At 34.1% G+C, this 18512-nt stretch overlaps 1 protein-coding gene across 3 annotated transcripts in view; it reads left to right on the plus strand.

Annotated features, from left to right (window-relative positions):
* Positions 1-15525, plus strand: part of EFR3A (EFR3 homolog A) — an 82950-nt gene extending 67425 nt beyond the window's left edge. For all 3 annotated transcript variants that reach the window (XM_084282245.1, XM_084282247.1, XM_084282246.1), the window contains 6 exons: positions 600-727; positions 6381-6469; positions 9823-9871; positions 11007-11110; positions 11723-11772; positions 12557-15525. In XM_084282245.1, coding sequence (XP_084138371.1) covers positions 600-727; positions 6381-6469; positions 9823-9871; positions 11007-11110; positions 11723-11772; positions 12557-12662 — 526 coding nt within the window. In that variant the 3' untranslated portion in view covers positions 12663-15525. The remainder of the gene's footprint in view (positions 1-599; positions 728-6380; positions 6470-9822; positions 9872-11006; positions 11111-11722; positions 11773-12556) is intronic.
* The last annotated feature ends 2987 nt before the right edge of the window (positions 15526-18512 follow it).

Raw genomic sequence — 18512 nt, forward strand, 5'->3', positions numbered from 1 at the left:
CAGGTGTTTATATGTATTGATAAGATCCTCCCCTGCACCTTCTCTAGGCTGAAGAGTCCTAGCTGTCTCAGTCATTTCTCATAGGAGAGGTGCTCTAGTTCCTTAATAATCTTCTTTGGAGGCTCTCTAGTCTGTTTTGTACTTGGGAGCACAGCACTGGACACTCCAGCTGTGGCTTTACCTGTGCTGAATAGAGGGGAAGGATCCACCACCCTTGACCTGCTGTCAAAATCCCTCCTAATTCAGCACAAGATACCATTAGCTTTTTTTAGGGCAAGGGCACATTGCTGGCAAATGGCAAATACTATTACTCTGCAGTTCTGTCAATTTAACAGAGACCATATTCTCTCAAGATTTAGCACAGTACAGGAACTTGTTTCATGTAACCAAGAATTATTAAGGTAATTCAAAATATTGGAGAGAGATTCATTTCACGTGTTACAGGGTATATATTCATTTGTAAATAACTGAGCACATTTTATTTCTGTCAAACCATCATTGTTGACCCTTTTTGGTTGCTTGCAGACAATGGAAAAATATTTTACTTAATGAACAAATCTCTATTGGTAGATAATAACTTCAAATATATATTTTAACAGTCTTCCAATATCGTTAGAGAAGCATGAAAAAAATTTATTTTTCCTGACAAACAAGATTGCAGAATCATTAGGCGGCAGTGGATACAGTGTGGAAAGATTGTCAGTTCCTTATGTACCACAGGTAACAGGTAAGTGGTGATAAGTGGCAAAACAGCTAAGTACTAGTTATTAGGAATGCTTTCTTAATGTGTTGTCTGTCAGCACATCAAATAAATGTAGTGTGACTGCTTGGCAACAAAACTTGATCGTAGTATAATTTTGTTTTCCTGAGATTCTTTTTCTATCATGAGCTGCTCTATTATTGCAAAGGTATTTCAACTTTGTGTCCTTTTAAGATTTTTTATTTAAATTCAGGAGGTGAGGCACTAAGTTCTTGAGCCCACTTCAACTCTTAAAAGAAATTGTTTTGCTTTCCAAATAATACCTATAATAATGCAGGTGATTATTTCTGTTTCTGTATTAACTTGAGATAGGTGAAGAAGGACTATAAAGTCAGCATACTTGATCCTTTTTATGCAGTCAGTGAATGGAACAGAACCTATCCTTTTGCCATCTGGCCTTCTGCTGACTTGAGATCTTGATCTTAGTCAAGTTCTAAATGAGCAGATGTTATTTTAACCAAGAATGTGATGATTGCCTCCATCGCTAAGTTAGTGTCAGGTAACACAATAAAAAGTATGCCTGAGGAAGATTTGTGCTAGTTTGTGCTTCCTACCCAGGATGTGAGAATAATGCATAAGCAACTACGTAGTATTTGACATTCTTGCTTTTCTGCTTTTAATATATTTTTTTTTCAAAATTCTGTTGAGGAACATATGGAAAAATTGTTTGAAGAATTTGTTTTACTAACCATGTGTGTTTTGTGGCTGTGTTTAACTCGTTTTGTGGCTGTGTTTAACTATAATGTGGCTATGGGCCATTCCAGTCTGAAGCATGGCTTTTTTTGCAAAATACAAGTACCTAGCAAGAAAGTGATTCCTATATTCTGTAGATTAAACATAGAAACATAGTACACATGGACAGTGAATATAATCAAATCATGCTTGCAGAATGGTTCAGCTACATTCAAAGACAATGACGTTTGCTGAATCTTTTGGGATAGGTGGGGAGGGAATGAGAACAACTGATGTGGTTTTGCCTCAAGTATTAGCAAATAGACTAGCGATACATTCGGAGACACAGCTGAAATGTCTGTTTTCTCTCCTTTCTGGGTATTCTCTCCTTGCTGGGTATCCTCTAAAAAAGGGAAAGATTTGTACTTTTTTTTTTTTGAAAGTACAAGGGTACTGTTTAGATTATTTCTTCTGGCTTCCAAAAAACAGTTAACATTGTATTTTAGTACTGGCAGAAGAGGTAGGTACCAAGTAATGAAATGCTGTGTTTTCAGATTTTTACTGTTTTTTTGAGTGAGTGAGAATGGAATGAGAAAGATAGCTTGGTTGGAAAATTATGCTGAAAGTTACGTCAAGCCTCTTCTAGAAAATAAGATGCATTTGTAGCTAATTGACCTTACTAGGATTTACTTGGATACTTTCTTAAAATACATTTCTACACAGGAATTAAGTATGTTCTGACATCAAGAAGGGTTAAGTGAGTTCAGGTGGAAAGTAATACCTGCTTAACTGCTGCTTGGGTGATGAGAAATGCTTGTATTTCATGATAAATGTTAGTGTGTGTGAATCAGATGGATTTGTTTTGTTTGCTTGTTATAATGTTCTGCAGAGAACTGTAACCAATACTGATTTCATATCTGTTATTATACCTGATTAGAATCATTAAGCTTTGATCCTGTGGAATATTGCACTTCCGAGGTTTTCACTGAACTAAATCAAAGCCAAAGTGAATATTTTGGAATTCTGAAAATTTTCATTTTGTCTTAAATGAAATGTTTCATTTCTACCATTATACTATAAAGTTACAATACAGTGTTCGAAGTATGTCAATGATTTTAGTAAAAGATAAATCAATTTTTGACATATTCCCATGAAAGTTATGGTTGAACTGAAAAAGCTTGTAAAAATTTTCATCTCAAATGTTTCTAGTATATTTAAATATTAATATTTAACAATGACATATAGAGAGAATCATCATCCTCCCCCTGTTTGCCTGCTAATTTTTGGCACTTCCTATCAGTTTGAAAGACACTTTTTTTTGTTCTTGTTCTCTTCTTTATTGGAGGGTGTGGAGAGGTGTTGAAGGGGTACAGTGGGAAAGCTGATATTTAAATGTGCACATATATATATATGTAAATGTTTTAATTTAGCTCTATTTCCATTAGGTAAAAAAAAACATAAATGCAGACACAAGTCAAAAGGTAAAACTGAGTTGTAGGACATCCCGCTCTCCTGCTAGCTGTGGTGTGCTTGGATAGGATGTTCCCAGTCCAAAAAAAAAGTGCTTTTAGAAGGCTTTTAGACAAATAGGCCAGAAATTGTCTTGTACTTAGTGTGTCATTCTGCTTTTTTTGTTTATCTTCTTCCTTATATGCCTGTAGCAGTGTTTGCAGCTGCAAGGTCTGCTTTTGTGCTTGTTCTCAATTTAGAACTCGAAATTATGGTAGCTTCCTATTTTCGTTCTCTGAAGGTGGTAGGGCGGTAGGTGTCATTTTTTTGTGACGGTACTAATTACCTCTTTGAGTGAATTACAAGATCTTGCTTGAAAGTTGGAAGAAGCTGTCAACAGCTCACAGAATGATGATTCATCTTACTCTAAGTCTGCGGTAAACTACAAAACTGAGAGTTTTATTAATGAAATATGAAGATGAGTAAATAACAGCACTCACCAGTTTTGCTTTCATTCAATTCTGTTTATTTCAACTTCTAATTCAATCCTTTAACTCATTTTAATTTCTACTTGATCTATGTTAAGTTAAATAAGGATTTTACCACACATTTTCATGCTCTAATGTTCTCTTTAGCTTTTCCCAGTAGCATGGTGAATTCAGCATAGGGTAGATTCTATTTTGTAAACCAAGAATAAATTCTCTCTGTAGGTGCACAGTTTGTTTTTATTCCTTGCACACACCCACTGTTGCCAGTATTACTGTGGCAGAGTGCAAAATCGATTTTTTTTCTATCCCTGAGGAAAAGAAAGTTCCTAAACAAGTAGTTCTGGGCATCTGCATGGATGCAACTGGCAGCACAGTTCAGGATCTGGCACTAAGCTTGCAATGCCACACTCTTCAAAACAAGAAATCACAAAGAAGAAATGTCTGGCTGCATAATATTGTATTATGAGGAAAGTTTTTTTTTTATCTGCTACCATCCAAGTAATATTGATTGAACTACATAGGTTCTAGATTCTTTTTACTTAGGTTTAGCAATTGAAGTATATTTTAAGCGCTTATTGTGAATTGAATTGTGAAGATAAAGCACTTAGCATATTGATTTGAAAATCTTTATTTCACTTTAATAGTTACTTTGGTAAGTATATACGTTATATATATGTATATGTATATATATGTTAAACTTCTAGTCACTTGTGAAAGAGATGAAAAATTCAGTAGACACGGTTACTTTATTTCCTCTCAGAAAAAATGTTTGCTGCACTCTGCACTGTGTATCTCCAGTCCTGTGCTCCAGGTAGTGTTTCCTCTATGCTGAGTTTAAGGAAGGTGTTTTGCTCAAGATGTGGAGGCACCAGTCTGATATTAGAAACAGGATGAATCAACATTACGTGTAGCTCAGAATCTTCAGGAGATAACTTTTGTATCATAAAAAATGAGCACGGAAAAAGGCCGGAGAGAAAGCAGTCAAGATGGTGAAGCGATTAGTAAATAGTGATATTTGGAAATTATCTAGGTTCATGGAGGAATAAACTTTGCTTCTGTTGAGTAATAAAAAAAAATTAAGCCTGGAAATTTCAGCTCATATGCGTATTTTCCAGAAATTTTGCTTTGGAGGACAAAAAATAACACAGCCCATAGGAAGAACACTTTCAGGGAGAGGGTTGGGGCTAGGGAGGTGGAATGGGACTCAACACTTGACTGAAAAGGCTAGTTTCGTTCTTAGCACAGTGCTGTCATTTTAGAAAACAGTCTGTGAAGAAATGGTCTGTCTTAATCAACTTGATGAAAAGGATGAGGGTCTCTTGACTCTGACTAGGGGTATTGGGGAGCTCCCCCGCTGCCTTAGTGCCTCTGGGATCCTTTGTGTGTGTGGAAATAAGCTTTGTATCATATAACCTAACAGCATTGGAGATTGCACAATTTTTTACCCACATAATCCGTTGTTATTAGAGAAGAATGGCACTTATTAGGTGAGAACAGTGAGACACCCACTATAAAAATGAGTTCTGTCCAAAATAGTCCCCAAAGCGTGCCTTGTGATGTTTCTGTGTCATTTATAGAGAGAGCAGCAAGATGGCAGCAAAGACGTACGTTTGCCTTGTGTTTACCCTTGACTGGTTACGGTGCTCTCCTCTCTGCATGTGTTGGGTTGTGTACCAGTGAGCCAGCAGGGATTAAAAATAAGTAAATCCTTCAAAATGCCACTTCAGATGCTCAGAGAACTTGGCAAAGATTGCTAAGCTTCAGGTGTTTCTCACTGCGCTTGTTCTTCCACTGCCTCTTGATCTGAAAATGGCATTTCATTTAGATGACTGTTCTGAAAGTTATTTCTTGATTTATAAAAGCCAAGTACGTTCAGCTATGAATGAACTCTTTTTGTGATACTTGCACTGCAAAAGCCCTTTGCTAGAAGTGGTTTAAACAAAGAATGTGAAGGAACCAACGTAAATTACCGTACCACTGGGGAATTTTACTGCCCTTCTCCTTATTTTACCATCAAGTGCCTGTAGGTGTTTTAACCCAGTACAGTAGAAGTCTGTAATAGTAACAGCCACTTTCCAATATCTTTATCTCAGCTAAAATCTAAAATGTGACATCAATTCATGATTTTGTAAATGAGATGCATGAAAATTAAGCTGTTCTTGTCTCCGTTTGTTAGAGGTTCCTCGTGACGTGTCTTTAAATGTTTTTTTGGTGTTTCTTATCTTATGTTTCTATATTAAACGTCAGAATGAGAAATGATTATTGGTGTTTTGCTTCAGAAATGCAATCACAGAAAGAAAACCCATCTAGTGATGGATCATTCATTCATAATCTGCTTCTGCATTAATAAAATTATGTTCCTTTTAGTATCAGCATAGTTGAACTTATTCTGACAGCTTTTAGGGCAATTGGACTTGCTAACATTTGTAGAAAGTAAGAAGCTAAAATTTTTTTTTTTTTTTCACCAAGTAGATTTTAGACATGCTGAGTGCGTTATTTGTAGCAACAAGAATAAGGAAGGGTTATAGTTCATTTCCATTCAGAAATCTTTATTTTCTCTTGTCAGTGAGTCATCTTCCAAGAAGCCCTTTTCTGTTTCAAAATACCTTCAAATTGAGACCTTAACATTTCAATTTCACAGCAAAGATAAAAAATGTTTATGCTTTTGTAAATTACTCTTCAGCAGTGTATCATCACGTGCTATGCTACTTGTTCATTTGAATAAGATCTCACCTCATTTTTTTTAAGTGGTCTTTCAAGGGAAAGTTAGAAGGTTTGGGGATGGGTGGGGGAAGGAACAATAAAGAGGCTATTTCTCTTTCCTGTTTAATTATTTAGTCAGAAAGTTAACGCATTATTATTCACAACAATCCAAGTGATAAAACAGGTGATCTAGGGTTAAATAGTCATAGGAACAAAACTATCTGATGTGTAGAAATTCTTATAACAGCTGAAACAAGAATAATCATAAAGTTAGTTATGTTGTTGCCTGTGTTGTGTTTTTTTCATAGATGAGGACAGACTATCCAGGAGAAAGAGCATTGTGGACACGGTTTCTATTCAGGTGGATATTCTACCTGGCAACAACACAGAGGACAAGGTATGAAAATCACAGGATATTTTAAGGCAGCATTTTCAGCATTGGTGTGGAGGTAGAGGTGGGGGGAACAACCTTCAAATGAAGTTTCCCCCAAAATTCTAGTATTTAATCATTCTAGCAATGTTAAATGTTTTCTTGATGTGTTTTTTCTAATTCCCATACTTGCAGAAGTGTGTTGTCAAACACGCTGATACTGATCTTGCTGTATGAAAATGTGAATAACTTTTCCATTATAATTTTTACAAGTAGTATTGCAGAGCATGTGTGGCAATACATAAATATGCCAAACTACTGATATTTTATTAGTAAATACTCTAAGTAAAACATTTTCTTTGCATTTTGAGGTATTAAATAAAATTCCTGCATGTGTATCCCTACATCATGTGAAATATCCCTGAAGGTGGTCATCTTCAACATGGGGCTGACAGATTTAAGAATGTTGTTGAGACAGGCAGGTGAAGACTAGGCAGGCTATTTACAACACAGTGTTACAGAGTCACACACACAATACTGTAAAGACACGGGAAGGAAAGGAGTGGAAACAAAAGGTTCATGTGTAGGGTACAAGAGCTGATGCTAATTACCTCTCATGAAAACTGTGTTATAATTAAAATCATCGCACATCTTTTGACACCTCATTTGAAGTGTTTCTTAAAATAAATTTCCATTTATTTCCAGTGAATCTTTCTCAAAGCTCTCGTGATTTGTTTGTTTATTTATTTATGAACCAAATTTCTTCTGGCTACAAAGAAGATTTGCTGTTGTAATTGAGGTGTTTGTGTCTGCAGGTGAATCGCAATTCATCACAATTGTTAGCTTTCTGAAGAAAGTCTATATTCCTAATAAGGATGATGCTCCTTTAAATTTCATGTGTTATATATGACTGAAGAATTCTCTCTTGAATATAAAATTGAATGAGGGAAAATCTCATTTCAGATTTCAAGTGATTAAGTTATTTTAAACATTGATCTGTAGCCATTTATGGCTATAACTATAGCTGCATATATAGCTGGATGCAGCAGTTTTAGATGAATTAAAATCTTTGCATTCTCAGTTGAATGCAGTACAGCATCTTGGATGATGAATTACTGTTTGTATCTTCTAAAAACAAGAATTTTATTCATCAGAAAGACATGAAATGGAAAATTCTTCCTTTAATCGCTTAACAGTGTCATTCCATTTTTTTTTTTTTATCATGCTGAGGGGAAAATGGTATTTTCTGATTCGCTGATTACACCTTGATATCTAATTCAAAAGCATTTGCAAAACTTTCCTTCTGTAATGGTGCTCTGTAATTTTTTGCTAATTATTGTTCTATTATAGTGGCTATTTTTGGCCACTGACAACATAAGATGGTACGCTGTTTTTAGCTTAAGAGCAGGGACAAAAGTCCCTGGAAGTGTTAAATCTAAGTCTCTTGCTGTGTAAATTAGTAACTATAATATCCATAACGTAACAACACACAAACAATAAGGAGAGGATAAACTACCTTTGTTGTTGTTTGGTTGGTTGGTTAGTTAACCTGTAGTATTGATGATAATAGAGTATTGTTTCTACACTGTCTGAGGACTGTGTGAAGACTGCTCATCCTTAAAATACTTACTTATTACCATGTACAACACACACACGGTTGTCAGCACAATTGAAGTTTCTCATTCTGACATGGCTGTAAGTGAATCCCATTTAGGAATGTGGACTGTTCTATAGGTATTTCCTTTTATATGTAGAAAGCATTTGTGAAAGCAGCTAGTCCTATAGCCAAAAATAATGCTAGTTGATATCAGAAAGTATTATGGCTGTTACAAGAAATCTAAAAGGCTGCAATAAACAATATTTACCAAACATAAATCATGTAAAAGGTGATTATTTCAAAACCTGAGTACTCTGTCTCTAGCACTATCAACGAACATTTGACTAAAAGGAGACTTTGCTGTCTATTATTTTTTGGTGTTTATTATTTTGTTGCTGTTTATTATTTTTTGTAGTTTATTATTTCTTTGCTTTTTGTTTAGTATTTTGCTGTTTATTTATGTATTCAAAAGTAGAGAATACAATGCTACTGCAGTAAAATTTGTTAGAAAAGTATCATTTACAGCTGCACTTCCTCAAATAATGCTTGATATAAAAGCAAAGCTACTATTTGTTAAGGCTTTTTCATTTACAGTAGATCAAGTGAGTGAATTAACAAACAGAATTCAAAGAGTCTTCTGAACTGGGTGATGCAACATCTTGATACCTTACAGGTCATTCATATTAAGTTAAATTAGAACATTATAAACAAAGTTTATAAGGAAAAATAGTTGTGCTGAATATTTACACATAGTTTTGAAGAGTTAAAAGTATGTAGGCTAAGCTGAGAAAGCATGTTATATTCAGCTGCACACAGTTCTCCTGTCACAGCATTCTTCCCTAACATTGTTGCAGTAGTTTCACTGTAAAAAAAGCTTCCTGATACAGAAACACTTTGTAAAGAAATGAAACACAAAGATCCATGAGACGGAGCTCTGCAGAGAAATGTTCATGCATCTTTGGTAATTTTGCAGCCCAGAGCAATCCCTAATGAATTACATCTACAGAAGCAAATGGGTGTTCATATTGGTAAATGAACAGATTTTCTCAGTGCATCAGACATAGTTTGTTATGAAGAACCCTTTAGCTCCAGTGCTTACAACATAAATACTAAATTTCTTGGAGTCTGTACTGGTACAAAGTCAGTCTAATGCAATAAAAATTTTCTACTCTACCCTCAACCACCAACTCTTATTTTAGTTTCACATTGCTAATAGTTCAACTAGTCTCAGAAAGGACTTATATTATTCTCAAAAGATGTCTCAGAATCAATTCTGAGGTTTACAGTACAAGAAACATAAGTGTATTCCTGACACAAAGGAGAGAGCCACCAAAATTGAAGTTCTTTTCCAAAGTATTATTTGTTATAGAGCATCTTGACCAGAAATTTGGAAAGTTTTCCTTGATCTCACTTCATTAAAAAAAATCCTCAATAAATAATCATGACTTTTAGGACAGAAACTTCAGCCTGAATGATCTGTTGTTGGTAGCTAGAAACAGGTTTTTAATAAATAAATAAACCAACTGGCTTTAAGTGAGGCTGGTAGTATCAGTTATCAATATACAAAGATAGTTGCTTGCAAAGAACTGCCAGTCAATCCAATGGCTAAGAATTCATGGACTGTTTTCTATAGAAACTACTGATGAAAGTATTAAAAACTTGTAAGGTAAAACATGCTTTGTAGCTATTTTGGCCTTCTGTTTTTTTTTTTTTTTTACATTCCACAGTTTTTTGAAGTTTGTGCCAGTGAGGTTTAAGATATTTTTGTATTTTTTGTCTTTAGGTTAATAATACTGAAGAAATCACCTTTGAAGCTTTGAAGAAAGCAATTGGTAAGATTTATTACAATTGTGTTTAACAGCATACTTCTAGATTACTGTGGAATTACTAGAGAGAACATGTTGCCAGAATAACGTAATTAAAATACTATATTTGTTTCTCATCAGCTAGTAAACTGATTTAAAATTTCAACCATTTATTTCTAAATATCTGAAATGAGATTTTGATAATTTTTGTGAGTTCATTCTCTGAAGCTAATGTGACTGAATGAAACCATCTGGAAGTGCCTATCATCTATTAAATTTGCCCTTACAGACCAATCTATAAATAACGTGAGATTTTCAAATTCTGTTGAGTGATTATTTGTAAATGAACTTAAATTTTTTTTTACTTATTAGGAACAGATTTTTAGGTCTTCAGTGCATTCAGGAAACAGATTGTAAGACTTGAAAAACACTCAGTGTCTGAGTTATTGTATTGATACAATTGTATTTGGTGTGTTTAGAGGAAGATTCTTCTGAACAGGGATCCAGCTAGTAGAACTCTGAATTAAAGTTTCCTTATTTCATACTGCTATAAGTAATTACTAATTAATGTCCACCAAAATTCTGCCAAAAACAGGGATTGAACATGGACATTTTAAACAATAATTCAGTCTGACCATTTTCCAAAGCTAGTTGCTGAAGTACTGTAATTTGTTAGATGCTGGAAAGTTCCAACTGTTGTTCACTCAGCCTATGGAGGTATAACTCACTTTTCCCAAATTCTGATTAAAAAATCATAATAATCCCGCCTTTTTGTCTGTGTGATGCTGGGAGGGAGGATACTTCCTTCTTTTGAAGCTGAACCTGGATGCAGTGAGTGAGAATTGCAGTCTGGAGCCCAGATGATGCAGCAGAAATAGGGCTGACTGTCCTAGTGATTAAAGCACATAGTGAGAAAGGGTCAGAACTGGCATCCTCAAACCAACTCCATGAAATTGTATCAGCATTTTGCTTTAGAAGCAGTGACAACTGACAGCTTGTTTGGGTATGGTTGCATCACTTCAAATACAGTGCTTGTTTGCTTCTGCAGTGCACTTTGTTTTAAAAACACGATGTAAATGAAGGCAAAACACTGACATTTAAATCATGTGCACTCGATAGGCAAAATTACAATTATATTTTTTTCCTGTTTATTTTTTTTAAGATAACAATGGACTTGAAGAACAAGAAAAAGAAAAAAGGCGTCTTGTGATTGAAAAGTTCCAAAAAGCACCATTTGAAGAAATTGCAGCACAATGTGAAACCAAAGTGAGTTTCTGTAATATGTTACACTGTAGTGAAGATACCAGCATACGCATTTATAGAGATATGCTGCCTAAAGATGATTTATGATATTATATCGTTGCTACTGTTGTTGCTAAATAATAGCATTCAGTTCTTTGTCTTCAGCTATTGTCTCCACAATGATAATTATCTATGTTGGGAAATTCCAGTTATTCCAGTTATAAAAGTATATTTTTTGTTGTTCCTACACCATTTGGAAAGGACTGGAAATCTTACACACTCTTCATCTCAATGTTATCCTTACTGTCTTTGAAACCTAGATTCACAGTCCACCCCTATTCCATCCCAGGATAAACGGAGCAGTATTTATGTCATTATATATCTTGAATAATTAAATGTGTAACTATCTTCAACAACAAAATCTGCTATATAATTCCTTATATTCCAAGGCAGGCTCACTCAATTTCACATGCCTCTTCAGGGTTCAGAATTCTTGGAGCAGTGGGAAATTACATCTAAATTGGAAATGCTGCCTCGATTTGCCATGTAGCAATGTGAAACACACTGAGTATGGCCTGTCACATTCATTTTAGCTTTGTTGAAGATGCAGTAATTATTAATTTTTTTTTCCTCCAGGCAAACTTGCTTCACGATAGACTTGCACAGATACTGGAACTCACCATTCGGTAAGACTTTATGCAAGAAGAATATGGTGAATGAAAAATGAGTTATAAAACTGTTGTGATTACGTTCATGTGGTCATGTCACAGTGTTCTTAAACACACGTAATAGGCAGAAGATAATTGACTTATCTGAAAACAGTAGTCTTAAAGAGTCACTTTGACTTTCTTGTTGTTATTTTGAATCTTTTAGGTAGTGGAAATTATCCAGGAACCATGCAATAGCATAAATCCTACATCTATAAATGCCTCTTCAAAGTTTAATTGCTCACTTGAAATTTTTCAAGAGTTTATCAAAGAGAACATAACTGCCCCCTGACTGGCAATATGAAGAGCTTTTATGATGTTATATTACATTTTAACAAATTTGAAATATTTTTATACTTGTGTTCTTAGATTATTTTTATTTATCTCAGTGGTATTAAGGAACGTTGTTGTCTTCCCAGAGCTACATTTGTTTGAGAAAGTAATTAGAAATTGAACAACCAAAGTATTACATGACATTATTGTAGGGAGCTTGTGCACATCTTTGGTGCAGCCTAAATAATATTTGTAAGTAATAAAATGCAGTTTTGTAATTCTGTAACATCAGTGATATGTTTATTTAGAAAAGAGCACCATTAAAATTGAGGCATTATAATGTCATTAGAATTTCAGGAACAGAATAAAATACTGAGGGGAAAAAAAATAGATCATTTTTGTTTCTTAGATATTAGTGTATAAAGTTGTTAGGAAAAAAAAAAAACAACTATCTGTATAATTATATATATTGATTGTTCTTCTCATGCAGTCCTCCACCTAGCCCCTCGGGAACCATGACCGTTACTGCTGGACATGCTCATTACCAATCTGTTCCAGTCTATGAGATGAAGTTTCCAGATCTTTGTGTGTATTAAGTGTCTTCTGAAGTCTGCTGGAAATTATTTAGAGTAGAGTACAATAGAAAGAGCAAGATGAGTTTTCAAATTTTATTGTTTTTCATTTAAGCTAAATTTAAAATAATGATGAATATGAGCCAAAACCAGATTACTTTAGCCAAACTCTTGAATCTGTGCTGAGTTATTTTTTTCTGTCATATAATTTGTTAGGTTTTCATTTAACGTTTCTTCATTTTCATGTTTCAGTACATGTACAAGTCAGATATATAACATGTTTTGCCATGTATATGAATAGTTCAGTTATTCTAGGAATCTGTATTTCTGTAAATTCCTTTAATTTGTGTCAATGTAATTGAAGAACCTTATTTTCCTTTTTATTTTTTGTTTCCTCTCCTTCTCAGTCATATATCTAAATGCTTTTGGCTTGCTTCATCTTAATATATGTAACAGTGGAGCGCTGGCCTAGCTCCCTTTTGTTCCTGCTGTTACAGTTAGTTAACTTGTTTATTTTGGAATATATGGAAAAAAAAACAAAAACAAAACAACAACCTTACATGTGTTCAAGTACAGTAAATGAAAGAATGGACACTTGTTAAGTAGTTTTAATGCATAACATATTATGCTTTTTAGATATATATTCTAAACATGCTCCAGTATATGTCCCGTGTTTCTTGCTGAGAGCTACTGCTTTACGTAAGAGAGGAGAAATCTCCTCTTGAAACACTGAATTGTGCAATATTTTTCATGTCTTAAAGTGTATAGTTTACAGACTGTACTTTTGAAAATGCAGTAGTATTTTACTCTGTTTTAGTATAAATACATGAGAAATATATTTAGTATAGCAAACAATAAACTGAGGGCATTTTAAATCATAAATACAGAAAGTACAATTATATTCTATGGGATGTTTCTTTGTCATTTATTACAGCTTTTTTAATGATATTTTAGAAATTGAAAGAAAAATGGATGAAACCGTTTAAAGACCAGGAATTTGTTACATGTGTTTTCAAGCAAAAGCATTTTTTTTAGAGATGTATCTGTTTGTCTGGTTTTGTTTCGTTTCTCAGATCTTTCTAGATATAAGGAAAATGTGCTGACTTTCATAGGTTTATGTATCTGAGCATACTATTCAAATGCAAATAAAACTGATACAGTAAATCAGTGAGCTTTTGATGATAATTGTCAAGGCTGTCTTTGACTCACTAAATTCTGCAGGTAAAAAGAAAATGCAGGAATAGTTGATGCTGTGAATCGCAAGCTGGAAGTCTCTTAGTCTATCTGAATCTGAAGCAACACAAACATGAACAAACAGTCTCAAATGTCAGACATTTGAAGTAGCCAGCATTTATATAAATGATGATCAGGCCACCAACCAAGTAATCTAACTTTGCTTAGCCCTGCTTTGAGCAGGGGCTTGATTAGATGACCTTCAGAAGTCCCGATCTAAATTAATCTATGATTGCATAAGTCTACGAGCTGAATGGTTATTTTTTGTCAAGTAGGCCAGCTAATTTGCTGACTGTTTGGGGCATTTGAAACCTACTGTAAAACAGACATGTAAGTTTTTGAACTGTAGTACAGTACGCATTCCACTAGACTACTCTCAAATGTGACAACAGCGAAATTTCAGCTACTTAAACCTATGAGATAACATGCTGATACTTTCAGAAAGCATTCACAAAACTCAAAAGGTAATTGAGACCTTCTTTTCAGTTTAACAGTGAAATCACAGCTGTTAGTGGATGACGAAACAGCCCCTTATCTACAGCATTCCGTTGTGATTTTTACTGCTGCAGCGTATCAGCCTGATCAGACCACAGTCTACACATAATTAGGACTCGTTGTCACTCTAGCTTTTAGTTTTCACTTTTTTTTTTTTTTACAGTAAAATGTAATAGTTTTTTGGCCTATATAAAGAGTGTAATTTTTTAAAGAGTAAATCTAACCTAGAGTTACAATGTAAAACACTTATCCACTCTGTCATTTTTAAGAATAACACTGTGCACTTTTGTACAAAAAACAGAGTCTAAAGAATCAGAAATAAAGAATGTACTTCTGTTTGCACTCTTGCAGTATGCAGACTGTGCTGTAAATACTGGATTGTTTCAGTGATTAAATTCTGTTGCATGAATGCTGCATGTGAAAATAACTGAATTCAGCATTTCATTTTCTGTTCTGTTTATGAAGTATCATTTATGCAAATCATAGGTTTCCATGTTTTCAATGTTCAATCTAGCTTTGTTTGGGAAACGCAGGTGTTGTGCAGGTATTGTGCAGGGACTGAAGAGCTTGTAACACTCTGTGATCACATGATATTTAATTTCTTCCTTTCGGGAAATTCAGGGAGTCTGTAAGTTGATAACTGGTTCACTCTGGCCATTTTAGACAGCTGGAAGATGAGAGTCACTGTAAAATGTATTGTTTTGAAAGCTGTTTTAATACGATGATGATGAATGAAACCAAATGAATTAAGAGTGCTGTTTTACAATGATGTTGCTTTGTTTCACTTACCTCTTTATGTTCTTGACACAAGTTGCAGAACTTAGAACCTCTTTTCTCTGAACCTCTACTGGCCCTGTATTATCTGCAACACATTGAGTAGTCTCACAGTGTTTATACATTGATATCCAGTTCAAATGTATTACAGCTTTTGCTTTGAGTTCTTTCCCATGGTGTCATTTTGAAAAATTATGGCTTTGGTAGTGGGTCACTTTTGAAGTAAATGAATTCCTTGTTAATTTCAAAAAATAGAAATAGGCTGTTGTCCAAAATCAGAGTAGGGCTAATTTCTCTGTTGTTCTGATGGTCATATATTCTGTACTGTATGTAATGAACCAGTTCAATAAATGTAAGAACACACTGTGCAATCTATATTTAAGCAATAAAATAAACCAAAATTTAAAATAAATCTTCTCTAAGTTGTCATCTGATTTTTAGTATTTTCAGTTAAAACTTAAATTTTGTTTTGCATTTAATCTAAACTTCATTTTACACACCTGTTTTTCTGCAAAAAGTACTACAGCATTGTTAAACTACTACTTATACTTACTTTTGAACTATTACTACTGCAAAAACCACCGAAATTTGAGAAAGTAATAATTAAAAAATCATTTCCCTATGACAAATAAGCTCCAAGAAAAGTCATGCTTTTTCAGGGCTGTCTCTCTGAGGTATCGTGATGTCCGTTTCAAGGAATGATGCAAGAGTTTTTGAAGATCTGTATTCTCCCCACAGGTACCATTTTTCAAACCATGATGCTGTCTAGTAGGTTTGAGTTTCTGTTTGTTACCTTCTGTTTTTGTAGCCTTCTCTTATTTACAAGAAGAACTTACTTTCCTGTTGTTATTTTACTTTGAGGAAGTTGGGACCTTCTCTTGTTCACGTAAGATATATCTTAGATATAGACAGGATTATATATATATTTTTTTTAAATTTGTTCCTCTGTTCTTCATTTTTGCAGTCATTAAAATTTGGAATATATTTACAAAATGTTAATAGGGTAAGCATGTTCTTTCTGTTTGTCATTATGGCTTATAGTGGATCTCAGAACCTTCTATTAAGACCATGCGGTCAAGGTTATTTCTTGCTCAGGTCAGTGAGAGCAGGATTTTGATACTTGATACCTCAAAAAAAAATCCAGGGAAAAAACATTAACTACACGTGGAAGGTTCTGAATTCTTTGTTGGTGGTGGTTTATTTTTTTGTTAATTTGTTTGTTTTTAAATCATATCTAAAGAGAAAATGTAGAGGTAAAGGAGAGATTCTGTCACTGTACCACATCAGACCAGTCAAGGGGAAAAAAGTCTCAGCCCCATTTAACACTCCGCAGCTGTAACACAAAACCAAGACTTGTAATGGGCTACCTTCTGGGTTTTGGAGGAGTTTGTAATCTAAGCAAAAAGAGATTTTTGCCTTTGTATGAAAGACTTAACTAATTCGTTCTTCCTAATTTTAATAACATTGTGTTGGAGATGTCCAGTACACCTGAATAGTATTGTCTTTCAAATTTTCCAAAGAAGTTTGAAAGTCTTCCTAAATTATTTCAAATTTTTCATAAAATCAATTTCCTAAGTCTTTGTTTCTGTAGCAGGTTACGGACAAAGACTATATGCTTAAAAATAAGTAAATTGGTATCTAATTAAGTAAATAATCTTCTTAAATGAGCACATAATAATTAGTTGTTTGCTTTGTGGATGCAATTTAGTTTTGGGAAAGTATGTCCCAAATCTTTTAAAACTGTAGTGTAAAGTTACAGTGAGAATGAGGGAAGAAAAAACCTATGATAGATTTCTCCCTCATTTTGTTCCATTTATTTATTTTTATTTTTGGAGCTGATCTCTAAGAATGAATATAGCTAATCATAGCTAGACTTACTCTTTATCAACAAAATTTTTATGGTAGCAATTATAGAACAATTTGAAAGTTATTTTTTCCTGAAATGAGATACTGGAAAAAAACTCCCACAGCAGTTAATTACAACATCACCTAAATAACAGCATATTTATAATGTAATCTTTGTTACTTGATTGATTCAAATGATCCATCTCTATCTCTGAAATTAAAAAAAATGACATATTTCAGTGAATAAATGCTTGTGTTGATTGTAGAACCATGAATGTAATCCTAGTTTCTAATAATTAGCTGTAAGAGATTTTTTATTTTTTTATTTTTTCTCTTAAGTGTGTATTTTAAATGCAGGCTTCAAAGCAGCAGCACTTTTTTCATCAATCAGAGAAATGAGACTGTGATTTTATAAAGTAGCGATGCACTTAATTCGCTTGTTTAAAGGCCAATTTTTCCCGTTTCAGGTAATTAGCCATCTGACCTTTTAATTATCATTTTTACTTCTAAATGCTCTGAAACACAAAAATAGTTTTCCATCAGTATGATAAAAGGCTGATAACTCAGAAGTTCCGATTCTGGATTGAGTAAATGTATCAGCTTGGTGCAAATTTCATACTCAGCACTGCACAAAAATGGATGAGCACTGATCTAATCCTTTCCAGTTTTTAATGCAGGAAAAATACTGAAATCATGACTAACCAGAGGTCTGTAGTGTTGACTACTTGCTCAAGAGCATTCAGTTGCATTTTCACCTGTTATCATAGTGCTGACTTGTAAAAGGAGACCAAAATGATGTGATCAATTAAGTACTTCATGGTAGGGAGGAACATGGGCAGCATTTCTATCTCCAGCATTGGGTTACAGTCATTAATCTGTAATGAATACTTTTATTACAAAATTAGACTTCTTAAAGCAGGATTATAGACAAGAGCCTTAGACTTTTCAGAACAACTGAATCACCAGGCAGTTTGTAGGAACTGGTTTTGTTTGAAGAAATGTTAGTGGTCATCTTTTGTTCTGGGGGAAGGTTATAGAGAGAGGGAAATTTGGAAAGCTTTTAATGTTTATTAAAACATGAAGTTGCTTCCTGATTAGCATTTTCATATTTCTTTTCAGTCAATAATAAAAGCCTACTTTTGTTAAGAAAATTGAAGTGTGAAAATTGTTAGAAGCCTTCCTAGTTCCAAGGCAAAATTGAGACAGGTACGACTAGCTTTTTTATTCTAATTTTTGTTGCTCTTTTTTTACTCTAGTTTTGCATTAGATACTATACACTAGTTTTAGTTGTTCCCAGAAAGTAGAACCTTTAACATCCTGAAATCTCTCAAAACTGGAGATAACTATGCACAGTACCCAGGGCTGGGGCACAGAATATACCTTTTATTGCTGTGATCTAGCAGACCAGCTAGATCACTCTGGGGTGAAAATTTCAGTTAGGGAAGAAGCAATACATTTTAATGTGATTACCTTAGATTCCTGCTTTGCTTGCTAAAGGAAGAATGCAAAAGGAGTTGGAGTAGTTGC

This window comes from Netta rufina (assembly GCF_964035555.1).
Source record: "Netta rufina genome assembly, chromosome: 2".
Taxonomy (NCBI): domain Eukaryota; kingdom Metazoa; phylum Chordata; class Aves; order Anseriformes; family Anatidae; genus Netta; species Netta rufina.